Source organism: Peromyscus leucopus, chromosome 5 (assembly GCF_004664715.2).
Source record: "Peromyscus leucopus breed LL Stock chromosome 5, UCI_PerLeu_2.1, whole genome shotgun sequence".
Taxonomy (NCBI): domain Eukaryota; kingdom Metazoa; phylum Chordata; class Mammalia; order Rodentia; family Cricetidae; genus Peromyscus; species Peromyscus leucopus.
Window position 1 is genome coordinate 40445866 of NC_051067.1, and position 22750 is coordinate 40468615.

The 22750-nt window shown below is 39.8% G+C and overlaps 1 protein-coding gene across 1 annotated transcript; it reads right to left on the reverse strand.

Moving 5' to 3' along the window:
- Nucleotides 1-20524: 20524 nt before the first annotated feature.
- Nucleotides 20525-22130, reverse strand: LOC114700409 (lysine-rich coiled-coil protein 1-like). Its single transcript, XM_028880040.2, is given in 3 exon segments — nt 20525-21570; nt 21572-21805; nt 21807-22130. Coding segments are annotated over 3 exon segments (762 nt in total). The 5' UTR covers nt 21857-22130; the 3' UTR covers nt 20525-21092.
- Between the last annotated feature and the right edge of the window lie 620 nt (nt 22131-22750).

Consider the following 22750-nt stretch of genomic DNA (forward strand, 5'->3'; position numbering starts at 1 on the left):
CCTTATATCTGAGGCAGAAATACTTGACCCAGCAAGCACCTTTTTGAAGAAATCAATAAATCATGATAAGTATCAGAAAAAAAAAAAAAAAAGTTTTAAAGCCACTCAGTTTTCTGGAGGATAAAATAATGATACATATTATTGTTCAGATATTGACCCAGAACTTCCTTAAAGACTTGTTTTCAGAAAAATCTTTCCAAGCTATATATTTAACTTATACTATAAAATCTTCTACTTGTTCAAAATTGATATATCTCACCTATGTTCTCTCTCAGCATGGCTGAAGTAACACCAGTGGCCCCTACCAGAATTTTTCCAAGCATTTTATATTTTGCTCTGTCACATTCCTGTAATCCAATTCTGTAAATAATGCTAACCTGTCTGCCTGTGCCATGTGCCATGTACAAACATCTGTGAAGTCCTGTGGTTTTAACGTATTGAACACCTCTCAAATTTAACCACATTTTGATTTCTACAGCACCTCTTATTTGCCCAGTATTCCCTTATGTCTTTCAATGATGAGTGTAGCATTTCCTATGTTCCTTCCATCTTATTGTATATTAGATGCTTAGACCCCAGTATTTCCAGATACATATTAAACACAAACACTGATTCTATGATTGTATAATGAGCCACTCAAACTAAGATTTAAAATTATCTTTCCCAAGCTCAATTTTCTACTGGAACTATCATACTGAGAGTGGATGTGGTCAACCCCCAAAGCCCTGGGCCCTGGTATCAGTAGAAAGGCTTTTCTCCACTCTGAAAACTGAGCTGCAAAGCTACATATGTATGCCTATTTACTAACCTTTGTTGCATAATTTCTGTAAAGTTTAGGACCACTATGGGGCAATGTGGAGACAGACTGAAAGCAACTCTCCCCAGTTTTAGCCCAAATTGTAAATAAAAATTTCCATTTGCATGTACATATGCACATATAAATTTCATTTTCTCTTAATGCCAGTAAGCTAGATCCAATTTTCTCTTGATGTCATGTAGCTAGATCCAATGATAGCAATTTTATTACTTAGAAATATTTACTGGTCTTCTGTAGTTCCACAACATTGAGTCAAAGTGTATCCCTACTAGATAAGATCTACTGGTTACCATAGAATCAGCAAAGGCATCAAGGAATCAATTTGCTGTATTACTATCCACGTTCATAAACTGTACCAAACCATAGTTTCCAGTGTGGCATTTTCACGCATATATACCTTGTATTCTCCTCAAAACCACCTTTAGTGCCCTACCTCATCCTTTTCCTTGGCACCTTAGCCAGGTAATAAAGGAAGAGAAACATACAGAAAGGAAATAGAGAATAAATACAGATGTTTTTACTTGCAGATATCAACCTTTTTTTTTTTACTTGCACATCACAAAGACTATACCAGAATACTCTTGAAGATGTGATAAATTATTTCAGAAAGCCACAGAATATATAATCAGCATACAGAAATCAACATTTTTTAGTACCAGCTAAGAAAGAAAACAATAGCTTTCACAATACTTACATTAAATAAAACAAAAACCACCCAGTTAAAAAAACAAATGTGTAACAGAACATGGCAAGCTGTTATCTTTGCTTTTCCTCTGAATCTTTACCCTAAGTCTATCCCCAAATTTTTCATTCATCCTTCCTTCTCCCTGGTTATTCTAAATTCTTAAGTGTGGTTTATATAAAATGTCTTTTCTCTTCATCTCCAATAAATTGAGTTGCAGAAGATTAATATGTTGTCTAAAAGGAAAATGCAAGTGTCACTTGAGTGTTAATTCTGAAATTTGCCAGAACAACCAGTTACACAATTTTGGCCAACTTTAAGCAAGCTTTTACTAAAATTTTAAGTACTGACCAAGATGATTTATTCAAGAAAATCAGTAGCCCTCCAATATACAAATGAAAAAGAGGCCAAGAAAGCAGTCAGAGAAATGTTACCCTTTACAATAGCCACAAATAATATAAAATACCTTGGGGTAACTCTAACTAAGCAAGTGAAAGACCTGTATGATAAGAACTTTAAGTCTCTGAAGAAAGAAATTGAAGAAGATATCAGAAAATGGAAAGATTTCCCATGCTCATGGATAGGTAGAATCAACATAGTAAAAATGGCAATCTTACCAAAAACAATATACAGATTCAGTGCAATCCCCATGAAAATCCTAACACAATTCTTCACAGACTTGGAAAGAACAATACTTAACTTTATATGGAAAAACAAAAAACCCAGGATAGCTAAAAGAATCCTATATGATAAAGCAACCCTTGGAGGCATCCCCATCCCTGACCTCAAGATCTACTATAGAGCTATAGTAATAAAAACAGCCTGGTAATGGCATAAAAACTGACATGTGGACCAATGGAATCAAATTGAAGACTCTGACATTAATCCACACACCTATGAATATATGATTTTTGACAAAGAAGCCAAAACTGTACCATGGAAAAAAGAAAGTATCTTCAACAAATGGTGCTGGCATAACTGGATGTCAACATGTAAAAGATTACAATAGATCCATATCTGTCACCATGCACAAAACTTAAGTTCAAGTGGATCAAAGACCTCAACATAAATTCAGTTACTCTGAACCTGATAAAAGAGAAAGTAGGAAGTAGTCTTGAACGCATTGGCACCAGAGATCACTTCCTAAATATAACACCAGTAGCACTGAGAGCGACAATTAATAAATGGGACCTCTTGAAAATAAGAAGGTTTGTAGGTCAAAAGACATAGTCAATAAGACAAAAAGACAGCCTACAGAATGGAAAAGACCTTCACCAACCCCACATCTGATGGAGGACTGATCTCCAAAGTACATAAAGAACTCAAGAAACTAGACATCAAAATATTGAACAATTCAATTAAAAAATGGGCTAAAGAGCTAAACAGGGAATTCTCAAAAGAAGAATCTCAAATGGCTGAAAGGCATTTAAGGAATTGCTCAACATCCTTAGTCATCAGGGAAATGCAAATCAAAACAACTCTGAGATACCATCTTACTTCTGTCAGAATGGCTAAGATCAAAAACACTAAAGACAGCTTATGTTGGAGAGGATGTGGAGCAAGGGGAACACTCCTCCACTCTTAGTGGGAATGCAAACTTGTACAGCCACTCTGGAAGTCAGTATGGTGGTTTCTCAGAAAATTGGGAATAAGTCTTCCTCAAGACCCAGTTATATTACTCTTGGGCATATACCCAAGGAATGCTCAATCTTACCACAAGGACACATGCTCAACTATGTTCATATTAGCATTATTCATAATAGCAAGAACCTGGAAACAACCTAGATGCCTCTCAACTGAAGAATGGATAAAGAAAATATGGCACATATACACAATGGAGTACTACCCAGCAAAAAAAAAAAAAAAAAATGATATCATGAAATTTACAAGCAAATGGATGGAACTAGAAAATATCATCTTGAGTGAGACTCAGAAGGACAAACATAGTATGTACTCACTCATAAGTGGATACTAAATGTGAGGGGATGGCCAGACTGCAACCCACAACTCCAGAGAGGCCAGCTAACAGGAAAAGGCCCTAGGAGGGACACATGGATGACCCTGTGAAGGAGAAGTGGATGAGATCTACATGAGTGGACTGGGTGTGTGTGTGGGGGGGGTGGCGGAGAGTGAGGAGTGGGGGAAGAGAACTTAGGGAAATGGGAGGGTCAAGCTGAAACAGGGACAGAGTGGGAGGGCAAGGAGGAAGATATCATGATAGATAAGGACATCATGGGAATAGGAAGAGGCAGGGTGCGGGGAGTCTCTCAGGAATCCACAAGGTTGACCCCACCTTGGTCTGCTGGCAGTGGTTCAGAGGGTACCTGGACCAGTCTATTCTGGTGACCAGCCTAGCAAATAACCTAGCTGTCATCATAGAGCCTTTGTCCAGTGACTAATGGAGGCAGATACGGAGCTCCACGGTCAGGCACCAGGCTTAGTTCCGGGAATCCAATTGATGAGAGAGAAAAGAGATAATGCAGGCGAGGGACGTCGAGATCATGATGGGAGGACATGCAGAGATGACTGGCCACACTAGTGGAAGCCCATGAACTGTGGACTGGTGGCTGTGGAGCCCCCATGGGACTGGACTAGGCCCTCTGGATACGGAAGACTGTTGTTTGGCTCAAACTGTTTGGGGGACACCCAGGCAGGGGGATCGGGATCTGTCCCTGGTGCATGGGCAGGCTTCTGGAATCTGGTGCCTGTGGTGTGACACCATGCACAGTCTTGGTGCAGTGGGAAGCAGCTTGGACCTGCCTAGGCTCGGTGAGCTGGGCTCTGCTGACTCCCCATGGGAGACCTCGATTTGGGGGATGTGGGGATGTAGGGTGGCTTGGGAAAGAGGACTGAGGGGTGGGAGGAGGGGGGAATCTGTGGATAGTATGTGGAGTGAGTAGAAAATTTCTTAATAAAGAAAAATGAAAAAGTAAAATAAAATTTTAAGTACTGACCAAGATGGAATTTGATCATGATCACCACCTGGAAACTTTCCAGCTATGTGGCCTGGAGACTCTTGTTGATGGGGTTTATATGGGCAAAAACCATAGGCTATCATGTAAGTGTTACAGTTCTGGAGGGACAGGTATCCTGGCCATCAGAAGCCAGGCTATACCTGTAAGTGTTGCAGCTCTGGAGGGAAAGGTATCCTGACCATCAGAAGCCAGGCTATACCTGTAGCTCTGAAGGAAAAAGTATCCTGGTTGTCAGAAACCATGTGATACCTACAGATCTGTTCTGCTGGTGGATGGTTTCCCTGCAGGAACGTAGCAGTTCTGCTCCTCTGGGCAAGCTATTACTTCTCTGCTCCACTCTGCTAAGAAAGTTTCCCTGCAGAGAGCAGTTACTTCTCGGCTCCACTCAGCTAAGGGAGTTTCCCCACAGAAATGTAGCAGTTCTCTTCCTGCTCAGGTTAAAATTGTTACTTCTCAGACCCTCTTTACTCTGGTGAAAGGTCTTCACCCAACTCTCACTCAGGAGACTGATTGGGAGGGAAGAATCCAGTGCATAGGACGTCTTAGGGAAGGAGTTTTTCCAGGGTGAAGATTTTTCAGGGTGGGAATTGGTCAGATTTCAATCCCTGAGCTTGGACAAACTCAGAGATTGACTGGATTTCATGCTAAGGGATTGGTTAGTTTTCATGCTCAGGGATTGATTGGTTTTCATGCTCAGGGATTAGTTTGTTTTCATTCTTAGGGATTTGTTCGTTTTTTGTGCTGAGTTGGTCAGGGGTAGAGTGTATCTCTTTGGCACTGGTCTCAGGTCCAAAGTGTGTTTCTTTATCTGGCCCTTGTTAACCTTTTTGGCTCTGGTTTTAGGGCCAGTTAAATGGCTCTGGTTTCAGGGTCAAGATGAATTTCTTTCAGGACCAAAGTATGTTTCTTTGACTCTGGTCTTAGGGTCAGGGTGTATTTCTTTGGCTGGCCCTTTTACCCTACATCCATACTTCCCAGGAGGCTTTGTTGTTATTTTCCAAAAACTACAACTTCCAGAATCCTAGGAAGATACTTTGTTCTTGGGCAGGTGTTATCCTTCATGAACTACAACTTCCAGAATCCCAGGAAGTTACCTAGTCTTTGGACAAGTGGGTCTTACAGATTAATTTCAGGTCTAACATTTCCCGATGAAGTTGTATCCTGGGTCAAATCTCTGACTCTATGATGGTACCAGTTTATAGTTAGATTTAATAATCATTAGTATAATAGTTCCCAAGCAGGAATTATCATTTAGTTATTGTATCAACAGTAATTAATAGAAATAGTAATAATTAATAGTAATAGTAGAGCCAACAGTAATTAAAGAAAGCAGAAGAGCCAAAGGCCTTGTGATGGATACTATCTCTTTGTTCTACATAGAGCAGGTCAAGTGTCCTATCATATTGCAGAAACATTTTAGTTAGAGAATCTATTGCTGATAAATCTGAGCCCTTTTTTTTTTTTTTTTTTTTTTGCTGTATCAATTGGCATTAGTGGAAGCCATTTTGTCCCCTATGTCAAGGAGTTTTCTTTATACTTAGCATTTTTTCAACCTGTCATGAAGGCAGGGATGATGTACTCTCTTCTGTGGCTGCTTCCAGCTCAATTGGGGCATTGGTTGTCAGGCCCCAGGAAGGTTGAGCAATGGGGCATTTATCAGAAACATCTGATTACCTGAATCCGGTGAATGGATAGAGAGCAATCAATTGGCTGGACTGGTCCATATCAGCTTTTTGAAATTCAATGGCTCACAGTCTTTTGGAGAAGGTTGTAGTCAGTTGCTATTCCCTGGATGATGTCTGTCAGTTAAGGGGAAATCTGCCGAGAAAGATATAGACTAGGGGCAGAAGTTAAAATCTAGGAACTTAAAGGAAAAATATTACATTTGGAACTTTTAGGTCCATAGTCCTAGTAATTGTGGAAGAGGAGGAGTCCCAAGAGACTCAGGAGAGAGAGAGAGAGAGAGAGAGAGAGAGAGAGAGAGAGAGAGAGAGAGAGAGAGAGAGAGTCCATCCTCAGGAACAGACTGGTGGGGAAATTTAGGCTGCACTTACCTGGAGTTCTTTTGATCTGTGAAAGGTGGATCCAAGCCTTATGATTTCTTGATTCCTTGAAGCTTACAAGAATTTCAGTTTACCAGAGGAGATAAAAACTTTAGATATATTAACATTACTCTTACACTGACATCAATATTGTAGAAAAAAAAAGTTAACAGGACTCTGTAAAACAGGTGGAACAGATTTACATCTTGGTATCTTAGCAAAGGCTATGGCTTTTGGTAAGAAGCATGAACATTTATTCCTATGTCTAAAGAGCCCGATACATATTTTAGCGCAATGAAAAGCACTTTTAAGTCTGTGTTTAGAAGATGGCTGATGGAAATTTAAAATCTTGAGGTTGTGATTGAAAAGTAATCAGTCAGTGGTCTACCAATTTACCAGAACTCTATTTGTCCAGCTCGAGCTATTCCAGGGCACTTGAGTGCAATCCACCTGGTGGTCAGATGCTTTCCTTCCTCTAAGGCCCCTTCCCCCTCTCAGGACCTGAACCTGAGCCAAAGCTGGACCCTGGCCGGCACTCCTCCTTTTCTGCGGGGTTCCCTGAGCTCTGCCTGACATTTGGTTATGGGTCTCTGCATTGACCTCGGGGCACAACAGTGGTGCCTCTGATTCCAGGAAGGTAGTTTCAAAAATAGACTTCCCTGGGAGGACCAGTGGGAGGGGAAAGAAGAAGGAACAGCAGTAAGGACAAACACAGGAAAACACAATGACATGTGCATGAAAATGTCTCAATGGTTCCCATTGCTTCACACAGTAACAGAAGAAAAACAGCAGCAGCAAAAAAACAAAAAGCAAAAAACAAACAAACAAAAAAAAAAAAAAAAAACAGGGTGGGCTTTGCATTCTGATAGGGGATAATGTCCCATTGGATTGGCTTCCAAATCAGCTCTCAAGTTAAAACATAAGGTTATTGCTCCTTGATTCTCTGTACTGGGGGTGAGATCATCTTGAGTTATAGCAACTCAAGTCTGGCAAGTTTGTGACTATGTTTTTAATCTTTTGTTGTTGTTGTTGTTGTTATGAGATGCCTGGGTCTCTCCTAGACTGGCCTTGACCTCACAGAGATCCACCTGCCTCTGCCTGTCTGGTGCTGGGATAAAGGTGTGTGCTGCCATGCCAGGCTTACTTTTCCATCTTTGTAGTTCTTAACAGTCCTCACCACGGTCTAAGAACACAATGAAGATACTGACTTACTACTTCAGTACAACATCACGTGTCAGGATGGAGACTTTGAGGATGGATTCACAAAAGAAACCTTCATGGTGAACAGCAACAGCCTGGAGTTAGCCGGCAGACTAGAACAGACACAGTTGCTGACACAGGCCATGTAGAAATTCATCAAAAATGAAATGGATGGACTAAATTTACATCACTGACATCCTTATAAGGCAAATGAACTTGAGATTAGAGAAAATGGACATTTTCCATAGAAATTTGAAAAGTTTCTATTTATTTTTAGTTATTGGAAGAAAGGAGAGAACATTAGACAAAGATTCACCCCAAACTCTCTCAGGGTGGCAGACCCTGGGCACAGGGTAGGAAGCACCCTGCATCCTGGCGTCATGTGTCCTGGAAATGGCCCCAGTTATTTCAAGTGTCAGCAGAAAGCTGAAGATGACCAGGCTCAGCCTCTCCTCTCCTCCTCAGCTCAGTCCAAGAGAGCCACATGGGTGTCTTTAAGCGAAATGTTGCATAACACATGAGATTAAATGAAACTGTGACGTCTACTCACCACGATGATGAGGTGCACATGGGCTCCGGGTACTTCTAGCAAGTGAGCCTGCCCAGGTCATATTTGTACCTTCAGTGTGTGTACAGCACTTGTCACCATCAAGTATCCTCAAGACACTAACACATCGTGCTGTCAGAGAAAAGGGAGCCCTCTGCAGAACCTGGTCCCTAAAGCATGGCTTTCCCTCTCCCTCCTCAATTATGACATTTGTTTGCCTCCAAAGTTACCCCTGGATTAATTAGGTTTTCATTACATCACAGAAACATGTGAAGTGAGAAAGTGAACAACAGCAAAGTTTCCATGTCTAGAGTTCCCCCATATTCCTGATCCCTTCTTTACCTTTCTAAACCAAGTCTACGAATAAGAATAGAGACCTGCCTCTTGCACAGAGGGAAATCAGTTCTTTTTCCAGCCCTTTGTTGTGTGGAGGACATAATAGATGACATCTGTCACTTTACACTCTACTTTCTGAGCACATCCCAGCCACACACCTGAGCAGAACAAGGTGTCTTTGCCTCATCTGCACACGTTCTAGGTCACCATAGTCTGCCATAAGCAATGGTTTTACTCCTTCTTCCTTAAATAAATGGTATCCCCAACCAGATGGACCTCCCTTTTCAAATTCTGTCCTAACAACACTGTATCCTTGTAAACAAAGGGACTCCTGATACCCAATGCAGGATAAACACACTTGACTGTAATTAAAGGAAATTCTTTTATCATCTTTATCCTTACTTTTGAATGGGAAATTGAATCCTGGATGGATCAAAGGTCCCATCGCATTTTCAAGGGTGAATACAAATATAAAAATGAAAACCCTAATTCTCCCTGAAGCAAAAGAGCATGATTAATCTCAACTTCTTCTCTTAAAACATTTTCATCATACATTGTGTATATTTTTTTTTCTCTTACCCTTTTGAGATATTTGCCAAGTTTTGATTTCATCAAGACAATAACCTTCCATTCTCTTAATGAACCTAGAATCAATCCTAGAGAAGATCCTGGTGTTTGTAAGACATGTATATATTTTTGTCATTGGTGCCAAGAAAAAAATAAAGACTTTATTCTCTTCCACTTGACTTTCTGAAGCATTTTTAGAGACATGGGTTTTTTACTTTTTATTTTTGACCAGTGGAGAGGGGCATTTACTGGGACTTGGAGACACAAAATGCAGGTCTGTGCTTCTGTTCTTGGCTGTCAAAATATGTGATTGCAAGGCATCTTTTAAGATGAGTACCCAAAAGGGCACCAGAGGGCCAAGAAACCTTGGGAACCAATTCTTCTGTGTCTGCCTTGAGGATCAGGATCTCTTGGATTAAACCATACTTTCCACTGTGCTGTAATATACCATCTGGAGTCTCTGAGGCGTTTCTCTTGCTAGAAGCCCTACAGAAGGGAGAGGATTCTCCCTTTACACACCATTTTGCCTTGAACTAGATGCTAGAGTCCATGTTATCTTATTACAGATCTAAAACTGAGTATTTCTGAATTCACCTCACCTCTCATCATCTACTCTTTACTGTGGTGGTAATCTAATTGTACTGAAATATTATTTTGATTGTATGTTAATAAATAAAGTTGTCTGGGGGTCAGAGCTATTAGAGCCATAGCAAGAGTGTGGCGGTGGTGGCACACGCCTTTAATCCCATAAGATCTCTGTGTGTTCAGGGTCAGAGCTATTAGAGCCATAGCAAGAGTGTGGCGGTGGTGGCACACGCCTTTAATCCCATAAGATCTCTGTGTGTTCAGGGATACAGTCAGCATTGGAGACATATACCTTTAAGACCTAGGGGGCTGTACATTCAGACGGTGACGAGGCAGTCATGTGTTTGGGTTTACAACCAATGAGAAGGCAGAACAACATACTTTAAAAAAACTAACCGACAGGAAGTAGGTCTCTTTTCGCGAAGCTGGGACAGCAGAAGGAAGGGTGAGATTTAGCTCTGAGCTCTGACCTCTTGGCTTTCTCTTTTACATTGTTTCTGTGTTTCTTATTTAATAAGACGGTTGGTTACATCAACATCTGGCGCCCAACGTGACAAGAATCCATTAAAAACTGCTTGGCTTGGCGGCAGGTCCGCTTTCCCGCAAGGGCGGCAGACGGCCCGCGGCGGCGGCGGTGGCACGCGGCGGCCGGCGGCGATCGGCTTCTTAGTCCGAGCCTGGGTCTAGTTCTGCTTGACCTCAGGCTGGACTATCGGTGAGCTGCTTGCTTAAATCCTGCTTGCTTAAAGCCGGTGCTACAAACAACTCAGAGTTGCCCTGCCGAACAGGGCCCTGCCTGTAAATCCAACGCACGTGGTCGGAGCTTAAGGAAGCCAGACCCAAGCCTTGATTCGGCACAAGAGGGAACACGTGGCTGCATTTAAACTTTAGCCAGCTACGCTTTCTTGCGCTCGCTCTCTCTCTCTCTCTCTCTCTCTCTCTCTCTCTCTCTCTCTCTCTCTTTCTCTTTGGATTTACACCTGGGACACTAGGTGGCTGTTTTGAAAATCCCCTCGGATTTCTACTGTTCTACGCAGATTTGGTAAGTCATAATATATCAGATATTTTAAAGGAAACTATCTAAAAGAGAATTTTTTTCCACGTTTAAAAAAAAATGGGTTTTATGTGTACATTGGAAGAAAATTGGTTTTTGTTCGAAATTTTAGGCAGTCTGGCAATGGAACAACTATATAATATTAGTATTGGTGGAATTATGCACCTTATCACTATAATAATCCACATTTTAATATTTAAAAAGATAGTCAATTTAAGTGCCAGGATAACAGCTTTAGAAGAACTTGCTAAACCTGTAAAAATTCAGACAGAAGAAATTAACAGTGAAGTTGTTTCAAGTCGGGATCATAAGGTTGCAGAAAGAAAGCCTGTTTTCACACAGTCACCCTTAATTTATCCTGTAACCGTACAGCAGATGCCTGATCAAATGGCTACACAAAATAATTGGGCTCCAATTGAAATGTTGGATTTAAAAAGGTTTAAGGAGGCAATAGTATCTTATGGCATGCATTCCCCATATGTAAAGCAAATGTTAAACTCTTGGTCAACATATAATAGGATAGTACCACAGGACTGGCGGGACCTCGCACAAGGTGTTCTGGAACCCAGCCAGAGACTTCAATTTCTGACTTGGTTTAAGGAGGAGGCTAAAAACATAGAAAGACAATGGAGGGATAAAGGAATACAAGTTTGCCAGGATCAACTTATGGGCGAAGGCCAATATGCTTCAGCACAAACACAATGTTTATATGATGTCCAAACCCTAATTTTATGTCGAACGGCAGCCTTGAATGCATGGGACAAAGTTGAGGAACCAGGAAAAAAATCTGAGTCATTTACAAAGGTGAAGCAAGGCCCAAAAGAGTCTTTTACAGATTTTTTACAAAGACTGGCTTCAGCAGTAAAGAGAATGGTCTCGGATTCAGAAGCTAGTAAGGCAATAATTGAATCTTTGGCCTTTGAGAATGCGAATGCAGCATGCAAAACAATAATCAGGCCATTAAGGGCAAGATCTGCACCTATGGAAGATTGGATTAGAGAAACAATTAATGTTGAAGCTGATGAGCATGATGATACATGGGTAGGAGAAGTAATTTCAAAAGGTTTGAGGAGTGTTAGATGTTTTGGATGTGGAAAGCAAGGACATTTGAAAAGGGACTGTAGACAGGTCATTCCCAGAAACAATGTTTCTTCAAGGAACAATGGCAACAGAAGGCCCCTTCCTTCTGGAGTATGCAGAAGGTGTGGTAAGGGAAAACACTGGACCAACGAATGTAGATCAACAAAGGACAGACAGGGTAATCCTTTGCCTCAGTCTTCGGGAAACTCCCAGAGGGGCCTCAGGCAGGCCCCCAGTGCAAATCCAGTTCAAACCTTTCCTGCAGCCATAGAGGAAATGCCTGCTCTGGAGAGCGATTAAATAACCAAATGCCTATTGGAATAAATCATGCTGGTCAGGAAGATGAAACAGAGAGAATAGAAAATTCAGGAGAAAACATAAAGAAAATTTTTTGGCAAACTTCTATTAATGAACAAAGACCAAAATTAACAATAAAAATAAATGGTGTTTTGTTGTCTGGTCTGGTAGACACAGGTGCGGACGTTACCATAATTGCACCAGAATTTTGGCATCCAACTTGGCCTCTTCAGGAGGTAAACGTTCAACTGTTAGGAATTGGGACATTATCTCAGGTGAAACAGAGTGCAAGATGGCTCGAATGTATAGGTCCAGAAGGACAGAGAGGAAAATTAAAACCATATGTGGCCAACATACCTATGAACCTGTGGGGTCGAGACTTGTTGCAACAATGGAATACTCAGATTAACATCCCTCCAATCTCAGAAACAAATCATAAACTAGCACATGTTACTGAGAGAAATATTAGAAGATATTGTTCTAATGAGTGGTCACCAGCCATCCATATTATACAAGAACAGGGCACAATAACTGATGATCTTCCAAAGACACCAACAGCTCTACCTTTAAAATGGTTAACAGACAAGCCTGTATGGGTCCAGCAATGGCCTTTAACAACAGAGAAACTCCAGGCTTTAGAAGAGCTGGTAGAAGAACAGTTAAATGCTCAGCATATTGAAGAATCAACCAGCCCTTGGAATTCTCCTGTATTTGTTATTAAAAAGAAATCTGGTAAATGGAGAATGGTAACAGACCTTAGAGCAATTAACAAAGTAATTCAGCCAATGGGCTCTCTACAATCTGGGATGCCTTTGCCTACTCTGTTACCAAAAGGATGGCCTCTCATAGTTATTGATTTAAAAGACTGTTTCTTTTCAATACCCTTACAAGAAAAAGACAAAGAAAGATTTGCTTTTACAGTGCCTACTTATAATAATTCTCAACCGGTTAAAAGATTTCAATGGAGGGTCCTCCCACAGGGAATGTTGAATAGCCCAACTCTGTGCCAATATTTTGTACAACAGCCATTGGAAGTGATACGTAAAAAATTTCCTAAATCTATAATTTATCATTATATGGACGATATTTTACTAGCTGACTCAAATGCAGATACTTTAGAAATAATGTTTGAAGAAGTAAAGAAAATTTTGCCTTGCTGGGGATTACAAATTGCTCCTGAAAAGATACAAAGAGGAGATTCTATTAATTATTTAGGATATAAAATAGAGCTACAAAAAATTAGACCCCAAAAGGTGCAAATTCGGAGAGATAGACTACAGACTCTTAATGACTTTCAAAGATTATTTGGAGATATTTCTCATCTACGAACTATTGTTGGGGTAAAAAATGATGAACTGACTAATTTGTTCAAAACCTTAGAAGGTGACAAGGACTTAAATAGTCCAAGAGAATTATCACCTGAAGCTGAGAAAGAATTAGCCTTGGTAGAAAAGAAAGTGCATGAAGGACACGTGAATCGTATTGATCCAAAGCTGGATTGCATTTTGGTTATCTTACCTTCTAGGCGTTCTCCTACTGGAATATTAATGCAGAGGGAAGATATTATATTGGAATGGATATTTTTACCAAATAAACCAAATAAAAAATTAAAAACTTATGTGGAAAAAATCTCTGACTTGATTTACAAAGGAAAATTGAGACTTCGTCAATTAGCAGGCATAGACCCAGCAGAAATTGTCGTACCATTAACTAAGGAGGACATTGAAAAATTATGGACAGAAAGTGAACCTTGGCAAAGAGCTTGCAGTAATTTTTTGGGAGAAATTAACAGCAAATATCCCAAAAGCAATAGAATTGATCTTATAAAGAGAGCTGAATGGATCTTGCCTCAAATTGTACGGCAAAAACCCATATCTGGAGTTCGTACATTTTATACAGATGCCAACAAAGAAGGAAAGGCTGGTTACAAATCAGAAAATTTAAGTAAAGTGGTTCAAAGTCCGTATAATTCAGTTCAAAAATCAGAATTGTATGCTATTCTGTTGGTATTAATGGATTTTTCAGAACCTCTCAACATAGTAACTGACTCTCAGTATGCTGAAAGAGTGGTGTTACATATTGAGACTGCAGAATTTATCCCTGATGCTTCAGAATTAACTTCACTATTTATTCAATTACAAGATACAATCAGGAAAAGGGATCATCCTTTATATATAACTCACATTCGATCCCATACTGGTCTGCCAGGCCCTCTGGCACAAGGCAATGATGAGATTGATAAATTATTGATAGGAAATGTGCTGGAAGCCTCAGAATTTCATAAAAAACATCACGTCAATAGTAAAGGTTTAAAAAAGGATTTTTCCATAACCTGGCAACAAGCCAAAGAAATAGTAAAGAAATGTCCTACTTGTTCCGTCTACAATCAAATGCCATTACCAGCAGGATGTAACCCAAAGGGTACTCAGAGAAATGAAATCTGGCAGATGGACGTGTTTCACTTTGCAGAATTTGGAAAATTGAAATATGTACACCACACTATCGATACTTATTCAGGATTTCAATGGGCAACTGCTTTGAGTTCTGAAAAAGCTGATTCTGTAATCACTCATTTGCTAGAAGTTATGGCCATCATGGGTATACCTGCACAAATCAAAACTGACAATGCTCCATCATATGTCTCTGTTAAAATGAAACAGTTTTTTGCTTATTACAATATAAAGCATATTACAGGCATACCACATAATCCTACAGGTCAAGCAGTTATAGAAAGATCAAACAGAACTCTAAAGGATATGCTAAATAAACAGAAATGGGTAACAAAAACCCCCAGAAATAGACTACATAATGCTCTTCTAACTTTGAATTTTCTGAATGCCAATGAGAAAGGAACAACAGCTGCAGAGAGACATTGGATAATAGAAAAAACTACAGAATTAAATCAGCCTATATACTTTAAGGATGTGCTGACCTCAGAATGGAAACCAGGGTATGTATTACATTGGGGACGTGGTTTTGCTTTTGTTTCCACAGGAGAAGATAAGCTGTGGGTACCATCAAAATTGATAAAGGTTCGATTTGAACAAGAGAGACCTCTTAATTGAGGAGGTGATAGTTCATCAACCAGCATGAACATCCAATTTAAACTAACTTGTATCAATAAAACATGCCTTTTCATTTAATCAGATAATAACTTGCGAAAAAGGAACATCCCCAAAATTAGTCTTGGGGAAAGGTTTTTGTTTTTGTCTTTTAGGAAAATGAAGGTTAAGGAATCTGAAGAACACTGGACAAATGAGACAACTGAAGAAAAGGGACAAATCATCTATCCCAAGAAACAGAATGAAACGGTGTATGGGTATATATTATCTAAAAAATTTTATGTCTTCCTAAATGTTTGTTTCTGCTTTTCTCTAAAGATTTAACACTATTGGTTTTCTAATAGTCCCAGTTCAATTAAAATTTAAAGCTGACTTTGGAGTTGGAGAATGGCTCTCTCCTTCTTTAAAATCAAGCATGTTGTTAAAAGGTAAATGCAAACTCCCTGTATCATGCCAGAATAAGAGCCATCTTCTGCTATGGTACAGGACAAAAGCAAAATTAATTAAGGGACTATTCTATTACTAATCTCAACTCTTTGATTCTATTCTGATTCTTTAAACTTTTCTCAAAGTATAAATTTTATATCAAAATTTATAAGATTAATATATATATATACATTTTAAACTTTGTTAAGATATGAATGGTCACATAGAGTACTAACTAATTCTAGAAAATAGGCTAGCTGCATATATATGTTTTTGTGTTCGAGTCTCTTATCAGTTTTCTGCAGGAAATCACGGCCAGGCCTAACATCAACTGAAGTCTCCAGAAAGAAGATGGGGCCCCACAACAACAACAATTCCACGTGGACAATAATAATATCATTAAGCTGACAAACATCATCCACAGATCAGCTTTGAACTACAAGGTGCTCAGAGCAAATTTGAGATGACTAGCTGAGATGATCCAGTCTCAAAGACTACTTGAATAAGGACTTGAGATAAACCCTGAACTTTGGCATTATATACAGACTGGATAATGAAGGATATAGTTACCTCTCCTAGAATTTGACAATTAACCTAAAATTTTTCTTTCAGGATAAAGAAAACTTCGCCCATACCCAGCAGGAAGCAATTTTAAGAATACGACGCCCACATTCCCAAAGAGGTGGTGTGGGGCGGGTGGTTTTTTGGTCTTTTTAATGGGTTTTGGGTCTGGGATAATTTTCAGTATTTAGGGGGGTTGGTTACAAGTTATTGTCAAGGGTTAGGAAAAAGGCTAAGCAAAGGAGATTAGATTTAAGGTTCTTGTTTAAAAAAAAAAAAAAAAAAAGAAAGAAAAGAAAAGAAAAAGACAATTACTAATTTTAAATACTTTACATTGGATTGGATTGTTTTATATTGTATACAAATTTGAAACTGATATTGTTAGAAAATGCTATATGTATATTTCTAATTGTATTTATTCCATCCATTTAACAATGTAATGCAAATTTCTGATCCTTGAATGTTATTATTATCAACTATTAGGATATAAAGAAATGAAAGTTAGTAGTTAGACATTACAATAGAACTTGTAGTCATATTAGATATGTTTTAAAAATTGAGCAGAGATGTTTTAGACAGGTCATCTTCAAACCCTTCAGAGATCTACAGAATATGGCATTTAAAATGTTTTAATAACTTAGAAAAATTTTCTTTTTTGAGACATGTCAGCTCCTGGCAGTACTAATCTACTTCAGGGAAAATATGGGCATTGAAGAAACTGCATATGGAGTCAACTTTCGTTGTGGCAAAGTTAGCCACTGGACAACAAAGTATCCTCAAATAAACAAGACAAAATGGACAGACAAAATACGAAACAAGGGACTACTGATTTTTGCCAAAACAAGTGTGGTTATGGCTTTATTAAAAGGCATCTTCTGAGGCCAGGACAATACGGCCCCATCCCTGAAATGGCCTTCGCATCCGGAAAAGGTACGGTGCCCTTTTCTTCAAAGCAGCTTAACAGGCAGAGGGCCGATGGATTCTGTTGTACAATGGAACAGCAGCTGAAAGCTCACACCTCTCAATAGTAGACTGGCATTTAATAGAGGGATGTGGAGAAGAAGGGGATGCTGAGATGAAGCCATATATACACAGCCAAGAAGAATGGACAGCTGAATTAAAAAACTGTCAACAATTTCCAGAATTTAAAATCCTGAATCATGACAGGACACTAGTGGAATTCAGGTGTTTCTGGTACGTGGACTGCTCTCACCCAATGTGAGGTTGAACTGTTGACCTTGTGTACATCCTACTTCACAAATGAGTCTGTCAGATACACTAAGCCTATAGGCTGAAGATGATGCCCCAACACTGCGGAGAAACCTCAGGTGACTGCCCAGGCAGCTGGCTGTTTCTGTCAACTCACAAAATTTTTTTGGAAGTTGCTTGCATGCACTTCCTGTTTTTATTTTTGTTAGCTAATATTATTCCCTTCTTGGGTCTCTGAGGGAGTTGAAGATTAGTTAGTTATGGTTGAAGATTAGTTAGTTATAGTTGAAAATTAATTAGGATAGAAAGTGCATTAGATACATCTTGGATTTACCAAAATAGGATAGATAATGGAATTATTTTCTCTGATTTGTCAAATACCTGTTTAGGTATTTATTACTTGTATATATTGTATATAGTTATTTTACTTTTGTATATAGTTTTTCTTTTGTTAGTTATAACCTTTTGCTTTTTTTCTTTTTATTAAAATAGAAAAGGGGAAATGTGGTGGTAATCTAATTGTACTGAAATATTATTTTGATTGTATGTTAATAAATAAAGTTGTCTGGGGGTCAGAGCTATTAGAGCCATAGCAAGAGTGTGGCGGTGGTGGCACACGCCTTTAATCCCATAAGATCTCTGTGTGTTCAGGGTCAGAGCTATTAGAGCCATAGCAAGAGTGTGGCGGTGGTGGCACACGCCTTTAATCCCATAAGATCTCTGTGTGTTCAGGGATACAGTCAGCATTGGAGACATATACCTTTAAGACCTAGGGGGCTGTACATTCAGACGGTGACGAGGCAGTCATGTGTTTGGGTTTACAACCAATGAGAAGGCAGAACAACATACTTTAAAAAAACTAACCGACAGGAAGTAGGTCTCCTTTTCGCGAAGCTGGGACAGCAGAAGGAAGGGTGAGATTTAGCTCTGAGCTCTGACCTCTTGGCTTTCTCTTTTACATTGTTTCTGTGTTTCTTATTTAATAAGACGGTTGGTTACATCAACACTTTACTATAACACAGCAGTGCCTTTCCCTCCCGCACAGTTCTCCTTTTAGTAAGAGCATCTGATGTTTTATTTCAGTCTTGTGGAGACTCCAGCCAGAGCTGACTGTTTCTAACCTGCCATCCTCCCCACATCACTGTTGCTATCTGTCATAACCAGCAAAGCCTTCGCTGTCACAGGAACACACGGAGAGGACATTCCACCCAACACACTGGGAAGCAATGGAAACAGGGGCAGGGGTTCCTTGGAAACTGCACAGTTCTTTTTCTAAGGATGCTTTCCTGGCATTAGCATTTGAGAAACAATCAACATTGGGGTTCCTTTAGTGACATGTGTCTTAGTTAGGGTTTCTATTGCTGCGACAAAACACCATGACCAAAACTGAAGGAAAGGGTTTATTTCGCTTAGGCATACTATTCCTCACTGAAGGAAGTCAAGACAGGAACAGAAACAGGGCTGGACCCCGGAGACAGGAGCTGCAGAGACCATGGAGGGGAGCTATTTACTGGCTGGCTTCCCATCCCTTGCTCATCCCCCAGCACTTTGCCTTTTATATCTAATCAAAAAGGAAAGTTTTAGCTTTAATATGGTAAAATTATATATAACAAACGTTATCAAGCAAGAATTAAGTTACAGTATCTAGTCTATTTGTATTTGACAATAATAAAGAAAATTTTCTATCTATCCTGTATTTGTGAGTCTAAGGTTTCATATCTAATTTATCTTTTATAGGAAAACTATAATTATAACTATCTAGTCTTCAACTACATCAGAGACCCCAGAAGGATATAATATTACCTCAGTAAACAGGAAGTACGTTGTAAGCAACTTTCAAAAATCTAGAATGACAGAGACAGCTGGCTACCTGGACAGTCATCTAAAGTTCGCCTGCAATGTTGGGGCATCCATCTTCAGCCCATAGGCCTAGAATTTCTCAGTTTCTTCTCCCTGTATCCTGCAGAATGTCTGGCAGTCTCATCTGTGAAGCAGAAACCTGAAGGATCATCTTGCCTTGTTTTGGCAAAATTTAGTGGCCATTTTTCCATGGGTCCTGTATGTCCAGTGGATACAACATTTTGTCGAGCAGTCCAGGCAAGGAAAATTTCTTGCCCAAATGGCCAGTTCTGCCAAGAAGGAGATAAACTCTATATGGAGTGTTCTCCATGTCCATTTTCCTCTTTGAAGTAAATCAGTGCTTGCCAGAAGCAGATGTGTCTTATTGACCAGAAAGTAAGTTTTTAAAACATTTAAATGCCATATTCTGAAAGTCTTTGGAGTGTTTGAAGATTACCTATCTAACTGAAATATATCTATGTATACCTAGAAAACTTAACTAACATGACTATAAATTTATTATCATGGATGACTAATTATTAATCTGTATTTCTTAATTATACATTATAATTTCAAATGAGCTGCACAAGCATACCTTAAACAAGAATAGAAATATACATACAGTTTAGCAAAATTAACTTTAAATTTGTAATAAACTAAAATCTATAGCAATGTAAAATGTTTTAAACAAGTAGTTGCTCCTTAAAAGTAGATTCAATAATCTACCCTTTCATCCTATCATATCTATAATATCATCCCTTTTCTTCTTTAGAAAGCGATTGCATTTATAATCAACCTGCTTTAAATAAAAATAAACATTCATTTACAATATTTTGGAAATTTGGGTGTAGCTTCTCATACTACTTTCTGCTAGTTAAGGGTGCTAGCAATGTTATAGGGATCCTGAGAAAATTAAGAATTATGGTCAAGTCCTAACTGGAGTAGTCTGTGAGGCTGCATTGCCTCAGCCAGTTGCTTTGAAGCTGTTTTGGATGTTGGATCATCTGGGCCATGGCTGTCATTGGAGAACTTTCAGGGGGGTCTTGGTTGATCAAACCATATTAGCCTAGAAGCAATCCACAGGCTCTCATCTTCTGTGGAAACAAAAGCAGAACCTCTTTTCCAAAATTTATTTCTTTATATAACTGTATACCCCTTTTCCTCTCTCTTCCAAGCCTATGTACATTTTTACATACACTGCAAACCATTTAGAGTTTTATTCCATCTGAACCTTCTTTTTTTCCCCAGAAGTTAAAATACTTTATTATTATAAACATTTTCAGAATATAAACTGATTTGGTGTGAAGACTCTGAAACTTTTAAAACTATATATAAGATAAGATTATTATAATGTATTTCACTTTCCAACCCAGAAAATACTGCAAGTTAGATCTACAAAAAGATATCTAAATTGTTTCATAGAGAAAGCCAGTGAGCATAAAAATATGTGACTCAAAACTAAAACAAACCCAACCAAGAAACAGATTCCACAAAGTCTGTTAATCCTCCAATTTTAAATAAATGATCTCCCAAGGGAAAATAATTCCACTTCCACAGCAATTTGGTGAATTAAAGCAGAGTCACTCTTTTCTTAAAGGGAAATTCTATCATATGTAAAAAAAAATAATAAAGCTTTTAGAAAATAGGAAAGTAATCTCCATGTTGGAAAGCAAGCATACTAAATTCCTCATGTTCACTTCGTTAGAAGTTGAAACTTCTGTCCACATAGGAAAGTGACATGAACATGAATGCATAGAGCCAAGCTCCTCAGATGTTATTTCAGTTGAGCCTCAGGAGAACTGACTTAGGAGCTTCAAAATCCAAGGATAGACTGGTCCCAAAGCATCTCCTCCTCTGTCCTTTCTTCGCCTTGCTCCTTTTTCTCTTTTCTACACTTACGGTCCTCTTTCTTAGAGGAAACATCTCGGCCTTTTCTCTCTTTTCGGTTCTTAAGCTTTTCTGTACCGTCTTGTACAGTTTCTGTTTCTGCCTTTGTTTTCTTTCTTTGGATGCTCCTGTGTTTGTTTAAATCCATTTCCTCTGAACTCCTTTTCCTCTCGTGTTTGGGCCGCTCTTCCTCCTTTTCTCTGCTCTCCTCTAGATGTCTTTTCCTCTTCTGGTACATTTGTCTATGACTGGCTTGAGGATCAATGGTACTGTGCCCTGAGCTGAGGTGCTTGTGAACTACAGATTCTACACTATATGAGCCACAGTTGTATTCTTGCTGACTAAGGTTGAAGGGGACTGGTTTTTCTGAGAAGCCGTCTTTGGTAAATTGACAGTAGCTCAGAGTCTAATCTCAGCTTTCCATGAGCTGGTAACCACTGGGGCAAGCGGTCTTCTGTCTGTGAACTACTGCATGATCTTGGGTCGGTATGGTTGGTTCCAGATGGGAGTCTTTGATCAAACATGCTATACGTGGGCCTGGAATCAAACTCTTCTCTGTACCCACAGCTTTCCAAATAGTCCCCTCTCATCCTTCTGAAACATGTCTTTGGCTCTAAGTCTCTGGCTTTCTGTACTTTAATCTTCAAGTTCATCTTGAAAAGAGTCATATGACTTGTTTGAATGCTTCATTAGGTTGACCAAAAGGGATTCTCATTATCAGGCTGAGAACTTGATGGTGAAGTGTGATCATATTCAACCATTAACTGCTTCAATATTTCAGCACGAATGCTCCACAAAGTGAAGACTACAACAATCAGGGAGCTAAATCTCGGAGTAGAGAATTCATCTACTTTTTCTAATATTCAACTCTCATTCACCTTCTCCGAGGCAGGGGCGGGCGTCTACAACTACTGTCCCCCTCCCCGCCAACAACGCCGGCTGGGCGGGGCAGAGGCTGCGGAGGAGGTGGTGGAGGGGCAGGGACGCCGCCGCCGCTGCCGCCGCCGCCTCCGCCGCAGAGCAGGCCGGGTGGGGTGGGGGTGGGGGAGGCGGAGACCAAACTTCCCGAGGGGAAGTAGCCGGGAAGTAGCCGCCACCACGCCACCACGCCACCACCCAGGGCTGGACGCCACCACTGGGCGGAGCCAGCGCCATGGCGGCGGGGCGCGCCGGCGCGCGTGCGCCCCATCTGAACCTTCTTATTGTGAATCTATGAAACTGCTAAACTGTGTTGCTAGGCCCACATGGCAGCCTTGGCTGCTGACTCTGCCCATCTTAGCTTTTCAACATGGTGGAGGTATGCCTACCACCAACTCCAGGAAGTAGTGGTTCTATGCCTCCAACAAGCACCATGTAGCCCAGAAACCTTTTTGTTGTTGTTGTTGTTTTGTTTTTTTTTCTGGTATGTACTAGCAAAAGCTAAATCCACCATGCTGTAGCTCAAGCCTGCACACCACAAACCCATCATAGTGTACCTCATGGCTTGCATGAGCAACACATTTAGGAAGCTGTTTTTAGCTTCATTTTAGAATTTTTTTTTTTTTAAGGCATTCTCAGATTTTTGGTGGAAATTCTTGCTACCAC